The 25,359-nt window shown below is 38.8% G+C and overlaps 1 protein-coding gene across 4 annotated transcripts in view; it reads right to left on the bottom strand.

The window, feature by feature from the left end:
* The window catches only part of LOC135586597 (anaphase-promoting complex subunit 4-like), a 70,902-nt gene that overhangs the window by 21,716 nt on the left and 23,827 nt on the right, over nt 1-25,359 (bottom strand). For 3 of the 4 annotated variants that reach the window (XM_065127737.1, XM_065127736.1, XM_065127739.1), the window contains 10 exons: nt 20,342-20,425; nt 17,717-17,956; nt 16,143-16,223; nt 15,736-15,893; nt 14,226-14,595; nt 14,081-14,155; nt 11,574-11,753; nt 6,360-6,442; nt 6,181-6,270; nt 5,878-5,982 (listed from right to left, as the gene is read on the bottom strand). In XM_065127737.1, coding sequence (XP_064983809.1) covers nt 5,878-5,982; nt 6,181-6,270; nt 6,360-6,442; nt 11,574-11,753; nt 14,081-14,155; nt 14,226-14,595; nt 15,736-15,893; nt 16,143-16,223; nt 17,717-17,956; nt 20,342-20,425 — 1,466 coding nt within the window. The remainder of the gene's footprint in view (nt 1-5,877; nt 5,983-6,180; nt 6,271-6,359; nt 6,443-11,573; nt 11,754-14,080; nt 14,156-14,225; nt 14,596-15,735; nt 15,894-16,142; nt 16,224-17,716; nt 17,957-20,341; nt 20,426-25,359) is intronic. The other variant, XM_065127738.1, reaches the window with a different exon arrangement.

The following is a 25,359-nucleotide window of genomic DNA, read 5'->3' as shown; positions in this document are numbered from 1 at the left end:
GTGTATTTGATGTAATGCACATGTATATCTATCTTTTGGTTTTGTTCATGCTTTGCACAACATGTAGAGGGCTGACAATAGGATTGGTAGCCCCATTTTAGTTGGCTTAAGTCATCGCTTTAGGCTTGTAAACGAAGGTTGTGTCATGTGGGCATTTTGCTCTATGGTGGACTTTCTTGGACCCTTTGTCGTGCGACCGTTCAGAGCTTGCTAAGTCTATGTTTGTAATTTGCATTGCCTATCAAGTGTTTACTGAAATTGTTGCATGTGAATCCCAAGTTAAGCGTTTTCTCTAACTCGTCATCTCTTTTGTAGGTCCTTAAGGGACAACAGGAGATTTCGGTGAGGTCGACACTTTATGGACGAACACGCAAGGGTGTCATACGACTTAGGCAAAACCAACTAAATTCGTGATAATTGATATCAGAGCGGGACAAGCACATATATAAACACTTGGCATGCAAACGTGAGGGACCTAGTGGGGCTGTTTTAAGGGCAACCAGCACGTGCGACCATTTGGGGGAAACAAGCATTAAGATGTAGAGAAAGGAGTCGCTTAGAGGAGTGGACATCTAAGATTGGCATTCAGAGGAATGGCCAACCCTTCGGGCGAGAGGTTCGGCGAGGACAAGCGAGCTGCGAAGAATGCATGGCGCACAAAGGTTAAGATAGCTAAGTTCAAGCTACGGCTCGACGTTGGCAACCAAACTTTACGGTGCTCAAGGAAAGCGAGGTGCTTGGCAAAGGATGAGACCGTGCAATATTGGATGGGTTGCTTAATGACAAAAAGAGTTTACACAAAGCTCACAAAGGTAAGGGGAATTGCTAACTCGAAGAATTCGATACTCATGTAAGCGCTTGTATGCGGACGATAAAATGTTCGTGGCCATCCCAAGGCAATCGAAACTCGACGCCATGAAGCATTTGAATTCTCTTCGGTATGGGAAGGATTCATCCGTGGGAGGCTGAAGTGTGCAGTAAGTTCAGCATGTTGCTAGACATTGAGGGGTGCAGCGGGGGCTGTATTAGCGAAGAGTCGTAATCTAGCAAGTGTGTTTGCAGGGGCAGAACAATGCATAATTTGTTTAGCAAGGCGGAGTAGTTCAAAGGGATTGTGGTCTCCGGAACTTCTAGAGGAAAGGATGTGAATTCAACGGACAGATATCTAGGGGGATAAGTCTCGATTCTCTAGAGGGAGAATCATATACAACGGACCGCACATGTTTAGCAACTTGGGTGTAACTTGGTGAAGTGCCCAGGTCGCATGAAGGAAGTCGATATAGAAGACGAAATATGGAGCAGAGGCACGAATCTTTCCTTGGACGAAGGTCAAGGACATGAACTCTTGCAAAGGCAAGAGCAAGATTATGTCGTTCTATGGGTCCCTCATTCTGATGGAGCGGACTCATCCTACATGGCGCCAAAGATGAATAAAACTTCGAGGCACATGCACCTTATCTCAGAGAAGTATTTGACGATGGAATTAAGGTGACTCAACTTACAGAGGTGAAGTTAGGGTCAAAAGGCCTTGGCACGAGGCAAGAGAACACGGAGGCGAGCACTCTTGAAGAATATGCCACAATGCTGCCATTCGAGTTACTATAAAGAAAGCGGTGCGTAGCAGAGATTGTGCTAGGGGGGGCACAAAGGCCCAAGATCTAGACAATGGTGCATCAATTTCAACAAAGTCCGTGGACTTTGAGAGATACTAAGCGACAAACTGTCCTAGAGCTATGCTTCGTCTGGGTGTGACCCGAGAGTAGGCGGACGAAGGTCGATTGTTAAAGAAGCGAACACAATCGGAGATGGTGAAGGCCCTGCGATGTGTTAGGAGGCCACACATGGAGAGATCGTAGCTCGAGTTCATCCCACAATAATAAGAATGCAATGGAGATGTCATTAGGAGGTGACATGGTGCAACGGATCGTGGTGAAAGAGTTCGAGACAACGCGACACACACGGGACAAGTCCCGCGAGGGACTAGGTGATACGGAGGTATGATAAGGAGCTATTAGGAGCTCCACTTCGATGAACAACACAACGACAAGAAGGGCCATGGATTCAAGAAGTGAATGCCATGGTACCGCAGAGGAGATCTTCCGTACATATTTCTAATTTTGCATCAAATGAAAGGCTTAGGTATCAGCATATGGACGCTGTGTATCACCAAGGAAAAATTCTGAGTGCAAGTACTAGTGAGTCCCATGAGGGGACTTGATCTTATAGAGGTATGATCGGAGCCGCTGGAGAGTTGGATTGCTCCAAAGCTTATATTCGCTTAAAGGAGTCTGGCAAGTTAGAGGACAAAGCTAAGTAAGCGAACGTTACTACCAAGGAAGCTAAAGATAACAGAATCGGTGCAAGCCCTGCAACATGATGGCAAAGGCCATGCATGGGAGTTGTAGTATGTCTTTCCATCGACCAAGGTGAACTGCTCGAACATAGAAGTGTTGAAGCAAGTGGTCGAAAGGGGCGAGGAAGCGACAATGAGTCCAGAGGGACTCAACTACCAAAATCTAAGTATCGGTTAAAATGGAGGTGGACTCGGAGGAATGCCACACTACCGTAGAAGAGAATTTACCAATCGTGAAGAAAGGGACGCAGATGCAAGGCAAAGGATAGTAGTGCCATGTGCATGAAAACACTATGATATTGTACAGGCAGGACTTACATGGGGTCATTGATCCCTTACACTCATAAAGGGAGAGCACTTGGTTGTGAAAGAGGCTAAGGAGGTGGAGAATGCAAAGGCAAACTCCAAGTATCGAGACAAGACTAAAGAGGAGAGGTCACGTAAGATCGGAGTCAACGAGCTTCTCATCAAGATAGCCAAAAGTGGAGGACTTCGGGTCAATACAAGAGTGCTCGACCAAGGATCGAAGTAGGCAGTACATGGTGTTGTACCTTTGCTACTCAAAGAAGTAGGCAACAAAGATGATTGAGAAGACGTTACAATCCCAAATGTGACCAAAACTATTGGAGACTTGCTCCAAGTCGGGATAAAATTTTGCACTTTTCGGGCAGAACTTCTTGCATTCCAAAAGTTCGATGGTAATGAGAAAGTGAACCGTAGTAGCTAACTCAATGCAAGGAGTGCAAACACTTCGAGTGCTTCGGAAGTGTGAGCAAAAAACAAGCGAAGGCTAGTAACCAACTTGATACATGGAGTACAACCCTCGAGAAGACGAGCGAAGTCGAGTAAACTTTGCCTTTTCAACCCTTAAAAAATTGGGTGAAACCGAGTATCCCAAGTCTCTTATATATCCAGCAGAAGAGCTCTGCACAGGTTCAAAGACCTTTCGAAGAAACTTAGCAGAAGACAATAGTTGTCAAATCCTCACTAATGGTGATCGGTGCTACTGAGAGTAAATTGTTCGCTTCATTTCCCAACAGAATGTCAATCGAAAGCGGAAGTGATGTGAACCTACTTAGAAGCGACAAATAAGTGGAAGAGGAATCGATGAGTCAATTTTGCGAAGGAAAGATCTCAAAAACTTCAAAGTTTGCAAGGCGATGTTCGTTAAAGCTCCAACAGGCATCCATCCAACTCAAGCAGCATAAGACATTTGTGAGACTAGCACATAACAAGAATGGTATTTTCCTTCATCTGAAGGATCCGTAGCAACTAACAAGGATCAACATAACTTAACCGACCCCACACCAGAGTCAGAATCATTGACGAGTTGAAATAGCATAGCGGATCAACGTTTGACTACTCAACAACAACGATAGAGAGCAGTTCAGAGCCAAGAGACGCGTTGCAGTTGGAGCGGAAGATTGAAGACTCAACAAAGGCGAGGAGATGCAGCGTCTGCAAAGGCTTCAACGAGGACGTCGAAGGAATAAGTGGGGGAGAATGTCATGAACAAAGCTATAAACAAGGTGTTCGATGTAATGCCCATATATGTCTGTGTCTTTTGGCTTTGTTCATACTTTGCACAACATGTAGATGGCTGACAATAGGCTTGGCAGCCCTATTTTGGTTGGCTTTAGTGGCCGCTTTAGGCTTGTAAACGAAGGTTGTGTCATGTGGGCACTTGTGGGCATTTTGGTCTGTGGACCATCTTGGACCCTTTGTCGTGCAACCGTTCAGAGCTTGCAAAGTCCATATTTATAATTTGCATTGCCTATCAAGTGTTTGCTAAAATTGTTGCTTGTCAATCCCAAGTTAAACGCTTTATCTAGCTCGTCTTCTCCTTTGTAGGTCCTTAAGGAACCATAGGAGATTTCGAGAAGGCTGACCTTTTACATATGGACACAAAAGTGTCGCACGACTTAGGTAAAACCAGCTAAGTTTATGAAACTACAACACGAAGAAGCAGTCATCAAAGCCTACCAGTAAGCGTCAACGAGGGCATCGACAGTTTAAGTGGGGGAGAATGTCACGAACGATCATTGCGCACTCACAAATCTTCGTCAATAAACCGTTCGTTGCTTTTATGTGCTTGTACAGATGCTTGGAAACGTGTTTTACCTTGATTTTGTGTGTTTTTTCTTAAAAACTGTAAGCAAGAACAAATCGCAACGCTATAGAGCAACCACTCACAACAACGAACAAAACTGCCCTAAAATAACCCCATTCTGGCGTGCCACGGCTTGTTTTTCTGCAAGCTGCGATGCGACAGGAAACGTCAACCATCTCAGCACCTTGGAACCCCCCAAGTGGCACCTGACTAGATAAAGGTTTGGTAGTGTTGGTCATTGATTGGATTCTATAAGTTTGCATGTTAAGTTGACAGGAACTTGTCATCGCGCCCGACACCAGGTAAGCAATCGTCTATGGACTTGCGACTATTTGTTTTGCCTTCTAGAGTCCTTGTTTTCTGCTTCCTCTCTTTTCTCTTTTTCTCACCGAGTGTTTACTGAATTGCTTGCAAAGCTGCCCTCTTTATAAGCTTTCGAACTAATCAATTTGCTCTTTTACAAGTCCTATGAGACCTGAACGAGGTTGTAGCTAAGCTGACCCTTTGTGGATGGATAGCGCAAGAGTGCCTCACGACTTAGGCAACTCCAGTTAAATCTATGACAACATGTCGGTTGATGATCAGGTCATAAATACCAATCGTACCATACTAAATAGGGCAAAATCGAATAGTTTGCCAAAATTACTTCTAATAATTTTGCTAAAGCACTTTTAAGCCAATAAATTATCTTAAATATACATGTGTCTATACATGATTATTTTTTTTTATCTTTTAAATGAACCAGTTTTGGAGTTATGGAAACAGCATCACTTGTGTTGGATTTTTACTTGTAACAACTCTTATTAAATCCAATAAGAAAAGAAGTGCTTTGATGTTCTCTACTAACTCTACAAGGTCGTCCTTGTTCCTAATTTAGAAGAGTCCTAAAAAGAACATAAATGGCAAAAAGGTCTTGGCAGAAAAATTTTATCAATTTTTTGTTGGTCTATAATGTCCTGTGTTAGAATCCTAATTAGATAAAGAACTTTGTACTCTGGTCAGGTCTCAAATATAAAGGTGTTTTGATGGTTTATTTTCAGCTATTGTATCATTGGTGTTACTACTTTTTTCTCTCACATTCTTCTGGTTTTTTTGAACTATATCCTTTGTTAAAAAAATAAAGCAAGCAGTTGAACTCTACCTACTGTCTTCTGTTTTTCCCTAGCAAGGTGATTTTATACGCATCAAGAAAAGAAATAAGAACTAGTGAAATGGAACAAGAATAATAATAAATATATGAAGATATATTTAGAAAGAGATTTGATGGTACTTCAACTTTAAAATACCACCCCATATATCTTGTACAAATTATTCAACAAAAAATTATTTCTATGCATCACATTTAAAAACTTCCAAATGTTATGCTTTCAAAAAGTTAGCATTCTTCAGAAAAACCAAGTATAGATTCAATTACCATTGCTCCAGCTGATTAAATTCATCTGATAAGGTTTTCTCCAAGTAATTAGTATCTGAATATCCTCCAAACATTACAAGTTGTTCAATTCGCTGCATAGTGTCTCTGCGCCAAATAACAACCACATATAACTATTAAAATTTGATACAATTAATAATATTATCTTAAGGAAAAGGAGTGGGCAAAATCAACCTTGTCAGATCAATAAGCACAAGCAAACAGATAGCCCCCCGGTTAGATCAATCATTATTAAGATCAAAACATAAGATATCGAAGAAGGAATATCTAGATATAGTAACTTACACATCAACCTCAATTATTTTATTTACTTCCAGTAACTCTCCAATGGGATCATGATCAAGCAGAAACTTCAAGAACACAACAATAAGTTCACTGAAAACACAATGAAGAATCATCAGAACTAAAAACATTTGAGGCGTTATTGTTTGAAAGGTTCATAAGAACAATGTCAGATGTCCAACCTGTTTGCTGGTTGTATTTGATCAATCGGTTCAGACATTAGTATCTTTATATATCTCAAAACCCAATTGAAAAAATTTTGGAACTGAAAGAAGGGAAACAGCAACATGATTATTGGCAGTAAAGAAAAATAGATTTGTAAGCCAACCCGAAATGACAAGATAAATAAGACATATCTCTTCAATATCTTGTTCCAAATATGTGCCCAAAAAAATAAAAGAGCTTTCCTAAGTATGCCAAGTATAATCGTCAATTACTTACAGCGAACATATTTAACCACAATATGTATGATGACTTGATGTATACAAATTGCCACAATAAATCATTTTTAGAGAGACAACCCCACAATATTCATTCTCGAAGTCAGGATCTACAAGGGCTTAGTTGTGTTTTGATGCAAAACGAAAGGGTAGTTGCTTATGCATCTAGGCAATTAAAACCTCATGAGAAGAACTATCATACTCATGACTTAGCACTAGCAGTTATCATTTTTGCACTGAAAATTTGGAAGCATTATCTCTATGGATAGACTTTTGAAATCTTCACAGATCATAGGAGTCTCAAATATATTTTCAACAGAAAAATTTAAATATGATACAAAGAAGATGGTTGGACTTTCTAAAGGATTATGATTTTAATATCAACTACCATCCTGGGAAGGTTAATGTAGTTGTTGATGTCTTAAGCAGAAATCCCTATAGTTTTGTAGCCTATATGAATATTCAAAGGAATTCATTCTATGATAACAGGGTTAGCAGACTTAAAACTTGAACTTTTATCAGAGACAAATAAAGGTTTTCTTGCGTGTCTAATGGCACAATCATTTTTTGTGGAAAAGGTTAAAAAAGGTCAGAAGGAAGATATCTTCATATAATAGTTAAGGAGATAGCTCAAGGATCTAGACCCGAATTTCTCCAAGCCGAAGATGGTTCTATTACATTCCACAATCGACTTTATGTTCCCGAAAGCCATCCAGTAAAATTGCAATTATTAGAGGAGGCACATAGATCAAAATTTAATATCCATCCCGGGACTACTAAGATGTATCGAGATTAACGTCAAAACTACTGGTGGCGTGGTATAAAGAGAGATATAGCAGAGTTTGTTTCTAAATGTCTGATATGCCAACAGGTGAAGGTAGAACATCGAGTACCTACAGGAAAATTGCAAATGATTTCGTTTCCTGAATGGAAGTGGGAGCAAGTCACTATGGATTTTGTGATAGGATTAACCAAGACCGTGAAAGGCTATGATAGAATTTGGGTAGTAGTAGACAGACTTACTAAATCTGCTAACTTCCTCCCTGTTAATAAGAAGTATTCATTGGATAAACTAGCAAGCTTATATATTAAGGAGATTATTCGATATCATGGGGTGTTAGTTAGTATTATCTCAGATAGAGATCCAAGGTTCACCTCTAAGTTTTGGGGAAGTCTATAAAAATCTTTAGGCATGCAGTTAAAGTTTAGTACAACTTTTCACCCTCAAACTGATGGCCAGTCTGAAAGGACAATACAAACTCTTGAAGATCTCTTAAGAGCATGTGTTTTGGACTTTGGTGGAAGTTGGGATATGAACTTGTACCTAATTGAGTTTTCTTATAATAATAGTTACCACTCTAGCATACAGATGGCTCCATTTGAAGCTCTTTAAGAAAGAAAATGCAGATCACCTATATATTGGGATGAGGTAGGAGAACGGAAGCTTTTGGGACCTCAATTAATTCAAAAAGATACTGATAATGTTCAAATTATACGCCAAATATTATTAACAGCTCAAAGTCATCATAAAAGTTATGCAGATCGAAGGCGAAGAGATCTAGAGTTCGAAGTTGGTAAGCACGTCTTCTTAAAAGTGTCGCTAACTAAGGGAGTTATGAGGTTTGGTCAAAGGGGGAAGTTAGCCCCAAGATTCATTGGCCCATTTGAGATCTTACAAAAAGGTCGAGCCTATGGCGTGCAGATTGGCATTACACCTCCCCCCCCCCCGGCTTTGGCTAGCATCCATGATGTATTCCATATGTCTGCTTCGAAGATATATCAGGGATCCATCACATATCATATCTTACTAACCTTTACAACTAAGAGATGATGTCACTTTTGAAGAACAACCAACCTAGATCTTAGAAAAGAAAGAACATGTTCTAAGGAATAAAATTATACCTTTGGTAAAGATTTGTTGGCAATACCATTCAAACCAAGAGGCAACGGGGGAAAGAGAAGAAGATATGCGAGAGCAGTATCCTCATCTATTCTATTAAGGTGAGCTCAATTTGGGGACCAAATTTCCTATAGGAGGGGAGAAATGTAATCAAATCAAATAGTTAAGTTAGGAATTATTTTTTTTCCTTACTTACCATTGTAATTTAGGAAATCTTAATATATTTCCTTGTTTGTTATTACGAATTAGGAAATAACTATTAAGCATTCCAAATCGAATGATATCATATTTATTAGTATATTAAATAGAAATAATTAATATTAAATAAATATGAAAATTAAAATAAATTTCCTTTAATGGAGGCTCACCGTCTCCTATTTAAGGGGAGGGACTTCTCTCCTTCGTTCATCATTTAGCCGAGCCCAGTAACGAGAGGAACAAGAAGTTACACCCTGTTAACTTGAGGTAGGTTTCCCTACCTTTCTTGAAAATAAAAGTTTTAATTTTTATTTTAATTCTTTAAATGTTGAAAATTTTGTAGTTTCAAAATATTTATCAATTTTTTAAATGTCAAAATTCTTTATTGTTGTATTAAAACCTATCGGTTGAAGTTTTTATAATGTTCTTTAACCCCTGCTTATGGTTTTTATTTTTAGATTTAAATATGTTAAAAATTTACATGTTTTATGTATTAAATATATGATATTTTCCTAGCATTACAACTTACCTTTACTCTTATTCAGATTAAAATTTTTGTTAAATTAAAATATATTATCTAAAATTTTTGATATTCTTTGATCTGAAAATTAAAATGTGTTATACTAAATGATTTAAAATTTATTTGACTAGAATATGTTGAAATTATACATGTGTTGAAAGTATGATTTCTATTTGAATTTAGAAGGTTATTTCCTTGCATTAAAACTTATCTTAAAATCTATATTTTAATGTGTTATTATGTTTTTGTTCATATAATTATCAATGAATATATGTTGTGATATGAAATTGCTTATAAATTAGATTGAAATTGCTCATAGGCTAAGCCCAACCGATAGGTTAGGCCACAGCCCATTGGCCAGGCCCAGTCAACAGACCAGGCCCAACCCATAAGCTAGGCCCAACCCAGGGGTCAGGCCCTGGCCTGTAGGCTAACCCAGCCCAATCATCATGGGTGGTCACGTGCAACGCACATGACCAGTCCATGGGCCAGGGCTAGGCCAGCATGGTGTGATGCATGCCCAATCATGTGCAATGCTCATGATCAGTATATGGGTTGGCCCAGTCTAGCCCAATATTATTGTTGGATTTGAGCCCAAATATTGATTGAACTAAACTAGGCTTGATTAGTCTAGATCGATTCAGGGTGATTCCGAATTGAGTGACTTATTCAAGTCAATTTAACCTAAATTTAACCTAATCTAGTCTAAATTATACTAGTCTAAGATGGTTCCAGACCAATTAAATGAGGATTAGAGATCGGTTCAATTAGGTTCTAGTAAATCAAGTTCAATTAGATCGATTGAACTAGGGTTCAAGTCAATTGAGGACTAATTTGTATTATTTGATATTGATAATATTTGAAAGAAATATTTCACATGTGTTATTTAATCCCGATATAGATATAACCAGTGTCAGATTATGTTATTACCCTGCCAAGGGTAGGTAGGGCGATTCCCTTCGGGGATTAGCGGGTCGTTAGACGTGACGGCTGGACGGTTCCTCCATCCGCTATTGGGAGTGCGATATGAGTTTGTCTTATTCCACTATTGGGAGAACACAAACTCATCCCGTAGGATAAAGTCTCTCCATCCGTTGTTGGAGTGCTCCTTCGAGTATTTGATATACGCCAATGGGATGATTAAATTTTGATCATGTATTCATTTTGAGTTGACTTTTTGGGTTCCTACTCAGCATTACTGAATTTTCTTTGTTTTTGATTTTCAGAGCAACCTCCCTCTAGTACTAAATCGGATTCCAATGGAGTGCGGACCTTCCTCTATCGCTAGGTAGAGCCACTTAGATGATTATTAAAGTTAACATAACTATGTTTACTTTTTTACTTATGATTTGATGAATAAATGAATTATAATAAATGTTTATAAATGTTGAATAAAGTGATGTTTATCTACTTGGCTCTGAATGTGTAGAAAGATATAAATAAAAAATCCAGGATGTGACAACGTCGGCCCACGTGGGAGAAGGAAAAGGTGACGTCACCTTTTATAAAAATATTTATATATAAATATATATTTATTAATTTATATATATATATATATAAATATAAATGAGGCGACATCGCCTCGGTGACATCGCCCAGCTTGGGAGAATTATATATATATATATATATATACCGAACGGTATATCGCTCGGTATACAGTATCATACCGTACCGAATGAATGTCGAAACTCCAGTATGATATGATATTTCAATCCTTGCTACCTGGTATACTTGCATCATACTGGTCCAACTGGTTGCTGAAACCAATATTGGACTAGTATTTAAAATCTTGCCCTTATTTCTGCCTCAAAAGCATAAGCACTCTACTAAAAAATGAAAACTAGAAATCTTAGCAAAATTTAGATATCACCAAAATGGTTTGGATGGTTCTGCAGCAGATTTTTCTAGCAATGAGCCAAGATAAACTGACAATGACACTCAACATAAACTGTTAGGTTCTATGGTAGATTTTTCTAGCAATTGGTAACCCTCAGTTATATGACAGGAATAGTCAACATGAAGGTTCTAGGAAAACTTGAAAGAAAAAGTAAATAATTATTTGCAATTTTCCGTGCACTATCAAGTGGTCTGTCCACTAAACATGTATTTGCACCTTAGTTGAGAAATAATCAAATAAAGTCTTTATGAGAACTTAATACAAAGAAAAACAAATGAATCAAAGTTGATAGAAATCAAAATACAAAGAAAAGTATAAATCGGTCATGCATTGGTAACAGGAAATTTATATCAAAGTGCTCATTTAGAACATAATGTCAATCAAACACTTAAAATATTCAGAATCAGTTATGCCAATATCATTTATAACCCTATAGAGTACCTGATACAACACAATTGCTAGGATCCTCAAAAACCGTTCAACATGCACAAGCAACATTCCAGCCTTCTCTGTTGCACTATCAATAAGTTTTTCATCCAATCCAATAATGTGATACCTTGCACGCCATCTTGAAAGGCCTCTTAGTTCCGCAATTCTAAATCCGATAATCTCTACAGCAGGCTACAAGCGTGTGCAGCAAGACAAAATTGAAATATAAGTTTCATAAAAGTAATATGTTTACAAAAGGAATAACACAAATAATTATCATAATACAAGAACCTAAGTTTGCCTTATTTTAACTATCAAAAAGGAAAACAGCAGCTTAGTGCACATGGCTCCTGCCAATGCCAACTCTAGAGTCAATTTATCCAACCTTTCCCTAGAAACCAAGGTTCTGAATACTATACCGTACCGGTGTATCGATCAGCTATCAATACGGTATGTACCGAGTTGTACCAAGTTATACTGAGCATACCGACACATAGTACACTAGGGTGTACCAATATACAACCCATATCAGTCCTCTATCGGACTGGTACATACCGCTCGTACCAAACGGTACAATACGTTATTGCAAACCATACTAGTAACAAAACATTTGTTTTAAATCTTTCCATGACAAAACGGAAAAGGGTGGCTGAACGCACAAGGCTCCTGCCAATGCCGACTCGGCAGCCAATTTATCCAGCCTTACCCTAGTAACAAAAAGTTTGTTTCAAATCTTTCCATTATTCTAACTCATACAACAAACTAAACCAAAACACACAAAAAATTAACATGAAACAATTTAATATCCAGACATTAGAACATAATGTCAATCAAACACTATGTCGTGGATGGCAAAGTGCTCATTTGCATTTTATGAATTTCAACAGCCAAATTTCTAGTTGCAATATTAATGTTGAAGAGAGCATTGTTGCTCTACATACTGCCTAAATGGTTCTTGAATAACAGAGCTAATTTCATTATGTTCTTAAATTATAATTAGAGTGAATTTTGCCCCTATACTTCAATAAATCCTACTGCCAATTCTCATCAAGAATAATTACAAAATCTAAATGTATAGGTCCAGTCATCCGGAACCACCATATACACTGTTGACCACACAAATTAAAATACGCCAAATCAAATGCTAGAAAAGGAGGATACAACTCAGCTCCTTTTATCTATAAACTCTAGATGACTGGCATAGTAAAGGAATATGAGGATAAAGGAATCGAGAAAGCATGGAAAAAGGGATGACTTGAACCTTATCTCCTGCATCTTCCTTGATGTTAATTGCTGGTGCACACATTGTTTGTGTGCGAGTGTGTCCGTGTGTGCACATGTGTGTATGCTTGTGTGAGTGAACACTCCCAAATGTCCTGCACTTGGTAATAATGATGAGAGAGAATGGAAGAAGATCAGAAGATGAAAAACCATAGCATGGCAGGAATTTCATGTTATTTACGGGATTGGACATACATGTTAACAATTCATCCTTTTATCATTTTGATGAATGCTGGAAATAGGACTTAATTGAAACAATCACTATAAATTTCCAACGATGGATAGGGATCAAAAGGAAACTTAGGTAGTTTACCTATTTTCTTTTTCTCTTTATTCCTGTAGTTCACTTAATTTCAGTAAACTTATTATTTTTGTTGGTTAATCTACTACGAAACATGTAAATCTAAACATGTTTTACAGAAAGAATCTAAATCATGAGAAAAGGATGTAACACCCCTCATTTATTTACTGGCACTCCATTTATTTAACATGATTATCTTTTCTAGCAGTCCAAATTGGGGGTCGGTAACAGTGAGAAATAAAAGGTGGAATTATCATTGCAAATCCATATATCCCAAATTCTTATATTCCTGATCCCTTTAGCTGCAACTTGTGAACCTTAAGGATGATGAGATCCATCAAGCCCAAACACTTGTGATCAGCGGACCAATGAGCTCAAGTAAATAACAGTGAGAAGATGTTGCCAACAATCTAGGGATAGTACATTTTCCTCATTTTGACAGTGGATGATTTTTTTCTCATTGTCACTGACAATTAGTAGATCTAACCAGATCTGCACATGTTGGATTTCGATTGATCTGTTTATTCGTATACTTAATTTTCTCTATTGGTTTTCTTGCTCTTTCTTTTGTATCGCCAGCTAAGCAGGACATGCTCTGTAAGCATACCTCAGTCCACCTACATATATTCTGGTGGCGAACTAAACACATTCTGTCCCTCAAATTCAAATCCTTGACTACGTGTGGTTATTTTCTTAAAAAAATATAATATGTATTATGAACTTCCTTGAGCATCTGCAAAACTAAAAGTTCTTGTTTCTAGCTCCACTGCAAAACAACTACAATATTCCTCAACTCTGTCCTGTTTTGCAATCCTTTAGACCTATACCTGCTATCTTAACCTCCTTGCCCAAAGAGAGAGAGAGAGAGAGAGAGAGAGAAGAGTATTATGAGTTTGATAAACTCAAATATAACACAATGCGTCTATAATTAACATACCTGAAGATGTTCATGAATGACAGAATGTAGCTCCTTTCCTGCGGTATCAACAGCCTTGCAGACACGCTTCAGACCCTATCCAAACGAATAGCATAATTAATTTCTGATTCTAACTGCTGCAAATATTAGTTTAATATTATGGTACCGCTTCACCAAGTGAATTGACTAGAAACTGATGAAGTGGTGGACTTGTCCTCGCCCCAAATAGGACACTAAGAAACTCATCTTGAGGATTGGAATCCAGGCCTGGAGATGCATTTTCTGAACTTATTAAAGAAGAGCAGTGAAACAAGAACTTGGCTACACAAGTAATTAATGATTTATCAACTTCATATAATCGTATCGGCAAGCTACCATGACTGACAATCAAAGAAGACAGAGGGTCAAATTTCTCATGAAATGAATGCATGGCTTCAGACCATTGCTTGGACATAACTGACAGGGAAGCACGAACAACCTCAACTAAATCTTCAATACTTGAAGCTTGTTGGGCCACCTGCTGAAGCTCATTTTTTCTGTATAAAGCATACATCATGTAAGTATGAAAAAAAGGTATTTGCTAGTATGGAAAACAGGTCTTTGCACTATAGTACTTAATTTGTACACAAACAGATTGAGGCCACTGGATGACAGTATATCGTTGCTTAAAAATCAAATTGGAACTCTAAAACAGTTGTAGCAAAAAGTTTTTACCAAAGATCCAAAGGGAGATTGGTGAAACTCTTTTAATATGTCCTAGAGATATACGAAGTTGGCTACTTAAATTAAAATTAGTTTATAACAATAGATGAGGTAGTAACACATCCTAGATAAAAATAAAATGTAACAGAACATTTGAAATAGAAACATGAAAGATTCTTAATTGATGACAAAACATAAATACAAATCCTAAATGTTAGTGAGGAATAAATACATTTTGCATCTGGGTGAATCAAACATTCCTAAAATGCACACTGATGATAAAAACAGTTTCATGCAATTTGTTATCAGCAATTCTGTTCATCACTTCAAGCTTCTCAATATTTCCTCAGATAAAGCAAAGTCCATCACCTGGCCTTGAATAATAGCCTTTAAAGAGGTGAAGAGTAAGTTTCACAATTTTGTGTGCTGCTATACTGGTCAGGGTTCCGACCAGTAGCATACTGGTGTCCTGAGTGTCAGTGCATCGATGCATAGTGAGTTTCACAAAAAAAGCCCAGTATAGGGCTGTACCATATATTGGATGGTATAGGCCCTATGTCAACCTGTACTAGACGATACAGGCCTTGTATCGAGCATACTAGGCCATACAGGTCTTGACTGGATGATATGGGCCCTGTACCACGCTTACCATCCAGATTACCCGGAACCGTGTACTGATAAGTTGTCGGACTAGTAAATACCCCTCGTACCATACCTGCCGGTATTGCAAACCTTGGTGAAGAGTACCAAAAAGTCAAAAACATAATCCATTACAATCAAGAAAGTTTGATTTGGCTAAAAAAATACAAATAAATTAGTCCAGAAACCCTCAGGAAAAATTCATATCCAAGCATTATTAAGATCAATCACAAAAAATACTGCCTTCATGTAAAATTTCAAAAATAGAAAAGGAACAATCAAACATCAAGCTTCAGGTACATATACTAAAGAAAAATACTCTATTTACCATTTACCTGTCAAGAAATATAGATGTATTAAGAAGAAGACAATGCAATCCAACTGAAGAATCCCCAGTATGTGAAAACTTCTTGCCTTTTGGCTTCACAAGGTTTTCCTCGAGCTCCCCAAAGCTCAGAACAACTAGCTGAGACAGATCTTTTGATAATGCCAACTGACAAAAAGACCCATGGATGTCATAAAATGCATCTAAAAAAGCCCCTAGAACAACTGAGACAGATTTCTTTCAATAAAGCTAATTAATGTTTTATTAAACCAACTGGTGAAAAAGGCCCATGGATAAATCAAGCTATAAAAATGCATCTAAAAAGTAATTGCAACGAAGGAGCCTCATGTTTTCGTCGCACTAAGCTAGAAGCATTCCTCGGAGAACATTGAGTACCAAACAAGAATAATAGAGTACCTGGTGTATAGAAGCATTTAGAAGCTGGAATGTTACTGTCTTGTCTAGAAATGGAGCACAAAGAGACAGCTTGTGAATGTTCTGATATAAAATGGAATCAGTCAGGAAGCAAGCTATATCCACAAAGAAGTTCAGGTATTTCAAACAAAAACGCAATGTTACATACAAGCTCTGTATGGGCAGAATCTTGGTAGCTATAGAACTAAATGGTGACCAACTTATACCAATATATGAGAATCTAATTTCATCATAACTTGTTACAAAACGCAGATCTTGCCCTAAATATTGCACAAACAGCAAAAAATAACTTCCAAGTAGCTCAGGTATAAACTAAATAGTACATTAGTAGGACCAGATCTAGATTAGTAGATCCCCATTCCCAACAGAAAAGGATCAACAGTATTATGCAAAAATAGACACTAAATAGTAAATTTTGGATGGACACTATTCAATAAGCAACTGCAGCTAAAAATGATCATATTAAACAGCAATATTCATATTCGTTGGAAATTATTACTTTTGTGGAAGAGAAAAAGCAATCCAAAGGTAACTCTTAAAATAAGTTTCTTTTGTTTAAAATCAAATTCTTAACTGATTATGATATCCCCACACTCTTATATGCCATACAAACTCCCACATCATTCTCTCAGGTTGGTGATAACTTTCTTAGATATCCAATTACAGGTCATTGGAGGTGCATGAATGATAACATAATCCAATCATCATGCTCCCTGTAAAAGCTTTGATCATTAATGCTTTCTTTAAACTTTAAAGGGAAGTTTCTCAAAAGAACATAAGTTAATTTCAAATCAAGCCCTAATGCCCAATACATTCCTGGTCGTTTTTTCATTTTTGGCACTTCAACCAAACCAAAGTGCTAAAGGACAGTTCACTCAGTTCAAACACAAAAGGCCATCGGATATGCTTTTGTCAAAGGTTCTTGGCACTCGATAGTTTAACCCAACAATAAAGCCAAAAAGGTGAATAAATCAAGGAAAATACTCCATCAAGGCATTACTATGATACTGATCAGATTGTGAACCCATGATAGATAGCCTTAGCCTAATTCCATGAATCTCAACAGTCTCAACAAACACATCATTAGACAAGATAATTAGACTTTAACTGTTTAAGCATACACCAAGCTCATTATTACTTAACTTTTAAAAGCTTGAGGTTCTCAGTATTAAGTAGATTAATTGGTTGCTGAATATTCAATTGATGTGATGAAAATATCTAAAAAACACCTGGTGAGTCCCTAACTACAGGAACTATGCCTCAAACATATTTACTCAGCTAAATGTACAGGTACATACCTACGTAAAAGGGATTCCAAAATGGAGATAGCACATGCATAGAGAGAAAAAGAGGGCTTATGAAGCTGAACCAATTATACAGCTTCTTGAATGGCAAAACATATACTAGATCAAGAAGAATAATACAATCTAAAATATGCATGAATGTGATGAACAAAGATTTCAGCACCAATGGATTTCTTTTGTGTAAGCTCCATATTTTACAAAAGAACTTATACATTAACAACTTTTGCTGTAAATTTTGGAATAATAACTCACAATTTTTCCTATTGGAAAAATTCCAAAAATACTGAAGCAAATGCAACCATCTTTATCTCCGCTAGACAGCATGTTAAAATGTTGCCTTGGAGAAGTGGATAACTCATGAAAGGTATCTTCAAGGTCATCCATAAAACCAGCATCTCCAGCATTCAGTCCAGGCATCCGAGGAACTCTTGGAGCAGGAGGGAAGAAACGCCTAGTACGATCTTCATAAACAAAAGCACTATCTATCTCACCCTGTATACAGAAAATAGTTGAACAGTAACTTTACACCCAATACTGGATAAACAAATTTGAAGAGTCACAACCATAGTAAGATCAATCTAACATAATCACAAAAAATCATATACCTGAAAGTTGTGATACAAATAGTTTTGTCTTAAGGATCAATCTAACATGACTAAAACCATGTACACGAAAGTTGTCATGCAAATCTAAGTAATAGCACAGGTAGCATCCTAAAACAAGCAATAAGCCCATAGAACTTATTCTATCAATCATGGAGATCTTATTGGTGAGAACTTGTCTGATCAGCAGGGAATGATCCTTTACACAAGGAAACAAACAGTTAAAGAAACCAAGTATACATCAATTTGAAATGTTTTCTTAAATTTAGATCTCAATTCTAAAAAAAATTTACCACATTGCTACAAGCAAATACTTTGCTTGACATTTGATCATCTTTGTCATGAGACAATAAGCATGCTTTGAAAATCAGGACGAGCATTATCTCATTCCCATTTTCTTTCAATAATTATCCTTAGGTTTAGTCATCCCATTGATCTCACCAATCTCTGTTAGTTTTCATTCATTCTTGTGGTTCTCAATAGTCAAGCCAATTTACCAGTCAGATCCAGCAGATCCAATTAATTACCAGCCAATTCCTCCAATACCAACTAATCTCCAACTTATGATGGCTTATTTGGATTATTAATAAAAGAATTCCACGAACAAAGTAGACCAGTCTGGCCAACACAAGTGATAGAAAAGTGAACTGACGAACTAAATCGAAAAAGAAAACCTACCAAACCAAAAAAAACTAGATAACTGACTCAATCAAATCAGTTCTAAATGTATTTTGGTTTTTCTAGGTTTCAATCGGCTCAATTTAATCTTCCAGAAAATGTGGGTTCACCAAACCATTGAACACAGTTCTTAAGCCTAGAGGAAACCTATCTATCTCTCTTTCTCAACCTTATTATTTATACCTCTCTCAAGGAATAAACGGTTGCTTTTCTCTCCATGTCCCTTTATTAGTGAACCCCTAAACCCAAAACCCACCTCTCATGTCCCTCATCCCAACTGTTCTAACACTCTCCTCCAATCCCTACCCTGACCTCAAGGCCAGGGAGGTCAGTGATTCAGATTCTCAAAGGCATAATAATGGTGCAAATAGACCAGATAACGGTCAACACACCTACAAACTAAGTCCTAGCTGGACTTAACCAAATTCTATCCAGGTCATCAGATTAGACACGTAATCCATGTCTTCGTATACGATGACTCAAGTCAATCCAACTGAGAGGGAGAGACTAAGAGCAAGAGTGAGAGGAAGAGGAACTAGACATTTCTAGTGAATTAGTCCAACTGAGAGGAAGAGTCTAAGAAAGTGAGAATCAGACAAAGCGAGAAAAGAGAGACAAGGAGACATTTCGAGTGGTGAAATTGTGTGGGCAGCGGGTGGGAGAGCCTAAGAGTGAGAGAGACAATAAAGCGAGAGCCAAAGGGGGACTGTAGAAAAAGAAACTCAACTTGGAGAGAGAAAAAGGGAAGGCACATACATAGATAGACGAACTCCAACTAACTGCAATGGAGCACCACTTTTGTGTTACGACTTACGAACATCATCACAAACTCACAATTGCAAATAGAAATAAAGTTGAGGTGATTAGGGATTAAGATTGGAAATGTTTTTTACGTTTTAGAATATATAAATATGTTATGAATAATATAATCATAATCACAATATTGGATATGGAACAAAACTGGATTGACTTTGAATCATCTGCAGTCTGATTATAATTGGATTGGATTACACCTGAACCGGTTTATCATGTGACTCCAATTCATATCTAAATTTTTAATTGGATTAGGTCAAATTCAATCCATTAACCACCTCCTCTCCCTCCCTCTCCTCCTTTCTCATAGTGCAATGGTGATCAAAGCACTTGTAAAGCTTGCTGACGGCACCAATAATGAACCGAGTGTAAGACTGTAAGTCTTGGTGCAACAATATAGTTGCCTCTTTGCAGCCTAGTTGATTAAAAGTTCAAGACATGGAAACAACCTCTCTGCTTGTACGTAGAAGGTATACATTTTTATTCTCCACCGGATCCAAGCTTAGAAGAACAAGAAACTTTTCATGTTCTCGAACTCTCATCCCTGCTTTTTACTACCATTTGACATTAATTTTAATTTCACCTCAAAGAAATCAGCTGAGAGATGCCTGAATGAAACAATCTTAAGGGTCTGAATGGAGGATGACCAAATTATTTTCAACTAATGGCACTAGGTAGTAACACCTTTTCTGCAATTTTAAACACCTGGCTATGTTGGTTCCATGATAGCCTCCGATGACATTATCCAACAATAACTTCTCAACAAGGGAAGTAGAGGACATACCTTTACAATGTGTGCTTCTTCTTCCCAGTTCAAACAGATGACAGCCACAGAATGTGACTTAATGCTCTTTAATAACTTCCCATTCTGAAGATGAACAACAAATAACCTTTAGTTCACTAGCATAGCCACTGTCTTATCAAACAAAATGATAGCAACTAATTCAATAAGTACTACCAGCATCTAATAAAAACACAAGGCAAAGGAAATCAATAGGTGAAAACATAATGGTATAAGTGCAAATAATAAGAGCAAGAAACTATACTTTAAAATGTCATAACCAAGAATATTCAAGAGACGGAGCAATCAAGAAACAAGGATTTACATAAATAAAACCTAGGTAACATATGCAATTAAGAAGTTATTGGTCATGAAAATAATCAGACTACTACAAGTTTAACCAAGGTTTGTAATTTTGTACCGTACCAGAATTTCGAGTTCAGCTCGGTACGATACGATACGAGTATATTGAGCGGTATGCTCTGGCGTACTACTCGGTATGTATATATATATATATATATATATATATATATATATAATAAAAGTTAAAAATATAAAAGTTAAAATATAAAAAAGGGGCGACGTCGCATAGTTTCATCTCCCCGCGTGGGGAGAAGAAAACCTCGAAGCCTCGGCGACGTCGCCGAGGTTTCTTATCCCCATGCTAAGGCTTCTTCTGCCCGCGCGGATTAGAAGTCACCGACAACACCGAGGTCTCCCCGCGAAGCCCCGACGAAATCGTCGAGGTTTCTTCTCCCCACAGCGAGGCTTTTCTTCCCCGCGCGGATTAGGAGAAGTCGCCGACGACGCCAAGGCCTTGTCACCTCAAACGAAGAGGAGGCGACATCTCATCTATTGCGTCCGGCAAGGGAGGGCGACGACGGGTCGGGATCATCGAGGAGAGCGACGCCGGGTCTCCAGGTTCTCCCTCTTCTTTCTTTTCCCTCGACTAATACCACCCGGTAGCGGGCTATCACGCACTTAGTTGGTTTTGCCTAAGTCGTACGACACCCTCTCGTGTCCGTCCACAAAGGCCAGCCTCCCCGAAACCTCCTATGATCCCTTAGGACCCACAAAAGAGAAAACGGGTTAGAGAAAGCGTCTCACTCAAGATCCACAAGAAATCATTTCAGTAAACACTTCATAGCCAATGCAAATTACACAAACTTCACAAGTTTTGAATAGTCGCACAACAAAGGACATGATTATGAAATAACTTACAAAAAGAGGAAAGAGAATGTTGTTGCAGATGCGCTTTCATGGCTACCCAAGCTAGCTAAATTTTCGACCGTTTCACTTCCGACAAGCTACTTCCTTGAGGATATTAAGAGGGAACGGCAGGAAGATCCTGAGACCAGTAAGATCATAAGAAAATTGGAGGAAACACCAAGCTCCGTGGCTCATTACAATTGGGACTCAAAAGAATTGCACTATACAAGACGCATTGTGCTTGTGTCAAATTCTACTTGCATAAAGACCATCCTTCAAGAGATGCATTCCACACCTGTGGCCGATATATCAATGGACTTCATCGAAAAGCTTCCCTCGTAACAAGGAAAAGGTACAATTTTTGTCGTGGTGGATCGCCTTACAAAGTATGCTCACTTTTGCATTGTTCGTAATCCCTACACTACTTCTAGTATTGCTTGAATCTTTATGAAGAATACTATAAAATTACATAAGATGCCGAGATCTATTGTAAGTGATCGTGATAGGATCTTCACGAGCAGATTTTGGACAGAGTTATTCTAGATGCAATGCACTAAATTGAAAATGAGTACGGCATATCACCCAAAAACCAACAGCCAAACTGAAGTGGTGAACAGGTGCTTGGAGACATACCTCAGATGCATCACCAGTGATCGACCAAAAGAGTGGACAAAGTAGCTTCTCTAGGCCGAGTGGTGGTATAATACAACTTATCATTCATCCACAAAATGTACTCCCTATGAGGCTATGTATGGCCGACCTCCCCTTGTGATCCCAAAATATGTGTTGGGCACCTCTAAAGTAGAACAAGTAGACAGGGAACTACAGGACAGAGACAAAATCTGTGAAGCAAACATCAATCCCAAAATAAGAGAATTTTCAGTAGGAGATTGGGTCTTCCTACGGCTCCAGCCATACAAGCAAACATCAATCCAGACCAGAGTATCTATGAAGCTTTCACCTCGGTTCTATAGACCCTACCAAATTTTGAAGTGCATCGGAGCGGTAGCATACATATTGGACTTACCCGCTAGCTCCCGAATCCATCTAGTCTTCCTCCATGTGTCATGTTTAAAGCTCAAGCTGGGACAAAACAAGACAACCCAAAGCCATCTAACAAATATGACTGCCCAAAGAAAACTCCAGACCCAGCCGATTGCCATTATTGATCGACGGATCGTGACTCGATGACGACGACCCACTATTGAAGTGCTAATACAGTGGGCGAACCAACCAACAGAAGATGCCACTTAGGAGAAATATGACGACTTGATCAAATTTTCAGAATTCATGGATTGTTAGCGTCAAGGACAAGGTTGATTTGAAGAGGGTCTGTTAGGACTCTAGCTAGGAGAGTCCTAACTGAGTTTCATTGAAAGGGGCATTCATGTAAAACCTACCAAGTCGACCCCTATTAAAGAGGTGAAGAGGTCGACTAAGGATAGGATTAGTTTGGAGATTGCTTCTTAGAGAAGCATTAGGAGTTGGTTAGAAGTAGGAGTCTTGAGTAGGAGTCCTATAGGAGTCTTGAGTAGGAGTCTTGAGTAAGAGTCCTATTAGGAGTTGGGGTTTAAAAGTCATATAAACAGTCATATATTCATCCTCTTTTAATAAGAAATAGATTAATCTTTTTAATAGAGTTTGAGCAGCAACTTGGAGGATGGAACCCCTATAGAGTTCCAAGGAGACCGATCCCTTAAAGAGATCAACCCAAAACTTAGAATCTGCAAGGGTTCTAATACATACATGAGTATTACATCAAACACCACATTTACAGTTTTGTCTGTGACATTCTCCCCCACTTATTCCTTCGACGTCCTCGTTGAAGCCTTTGCAGATACTGCATCTCCTCGCCTTTGTTGAGTCTTAAATCTTCTGCTTCGGTTGCAATACGCCTCTTGGCTCCCAACTACACTCCGTCGTTGTTTTTGAATCGTCAAACTTTGATCCGCCATGCTGCTTCAACTCGCCAATGACTCCGACTCTGGTGTGGGGTCAGTTGAGTTATGTTGATCATTTCTAACCCCAAAACACCTAAATAAGTACTAGTGCATGAAATAACCCTTCATGCATAGGGAATTTCGAAATTAAGTGTTTTACAATCAGTAACCAACTTCTTTAATGCATTCCTTGGTTATGAAGAAAAGCACCTTGAAACAGCTGTAACTTTATCTAAGGAATATGCTCATGAGCTGTCATATTTGAGTGGGCTGAGTTGAAAACTATAAGGAAACATTGTGGGTTGAAAAAAATATCATAGTATCAGTAAGGTCCATATGAGCAGATTATAGCAAATTAGGCAATCTCGTGTCAACCTCCTCGGCCCATTTCACGACCAAGCACTCTCCCTCCAAGAGAACAAGGGATCGATGATTCACATAAGTCCCGCCTCTGCGGTATCATGGCGCTGTCATGCCTATGGCCCTACTATCTGTTGCCTCGCATCTGCGTCCCTTTCTTCGCGATCAATAGATCTACCTCTGTAGCACTGTGGCACTCCTTCGAGTCCACCTCCATTCTAACTAATGCTTGGTTTTGGGTAGCTAAGTCCCTCTAGACTCATCGTCGCTTCCTCGCCCCTTTCAACTTCCTGCTTTAACACCTTTGTGTTCACCGAGCAGTTCCCCTTGGTCGATGGAAAGACAGACTGCAATTCTCATGCATTGCCACCGCCATTATGTTGCAGGGTTCGCACCGATTCTATTCTCCTTAGCTTCCTTGGTAGAAACGTTCGCTTACTCAGCCTTGTCCTCTGACTTGTCGGGCTCCCTTAAGCGAATATGAGGTCTGGAGCAGTCTAACTCTCCAGCCACTCCGATCATACCTCTGCATGATCAAGTCTCCTCCTACGGGACTCGCTAGTACTTACATTCGAAATATTCTCTTGGTGGTACACAACCCCCAAATGCTGATGACCAAGACATTCACTAGGCTTTTATCCGATGCAAAATTCGATGCACGCACGGAAGACCCGCCTCTACGATACCATGGCATTCACTACTTGAATCCATAGTCTTTCTTGTCGTCGTGTTGTTCACCGAAGTGGAGCTTCCAGTAACTCCCGATCATACCTCCATATGATCTAGTCCCTCGCGGGACTAGTTTTGTGTGTATCACATTGTCACAAACTGTTCCACTATGATCCACTACACCATGTCGCCTCCTGGTGACATCTCCATTGCATTCTGATTATTGTGGGATGAACTCGGATTACGATCCCTCCATGTGTGGCTTCTGCCAACACATCGCAGGACTTCTTCCACCTTCGATTGTGTTCGCTCCACTGGCAATCGACCTTCGTCCACCCGCTCTCAAGTCACACCCAAACGAAGCACTACTCTAGGATAGTCCGTCGCTTAGTAGCTCCCGAAGTCTATTGACTTCGCTGAAATTAGTGCACCATTGTCTGGATCCTAGGCCTCTGCCCCCACCAACACAATCTCCGCTGCACACCGCTTCCTTCATGACAACTTGAATGGCAGCACTGTGGAGTATTCTTCAAGAGTACCCTCCTCCGCATCCTCTTGCCTTGTGCCAATGCCTTCTGAACCCAACTTCGCCTTCGGAAGTTGGGTCGCCTAGGTTCCTCCGTCAAATGCTTCTTCGAGATAAGTTGCATGTGCCTCGAAGCTCCCTTCGTCTTTAGCACCATGCAAGATGAGTCTACTCTATCAGAATGAAGGACCTATGGAATGACATGACCCCGCTCTTGCCTCTACAAAAGTTTATGTCTTTGACCTCTGTCCAAAGAAAGTTTCGTACCTCTGCTCCATGTATCAATAAACTGATACATACCGTGTTTCGAAAAAAAA

Source organism: Musa acuminata, chromosome BXJ2-10 (genome assembly GCF_036884655.1).
Source record: "Musa acuminata AAA Group cultivar baxijiao chromosome BXJ2-10, Cavendish_Baxijiao_AAA, whole genome shotgun sequence".
Classification (NCBI taxonomy): Eukaryota; Viridiplantae; Streptophyta; class Magnoliopsida; order Zingiberales; family Musaceae; genus Musa; species Musa acuminata.
This window is presented reverse-complemented; position numbering and strand designations above follow the sequence as displayed.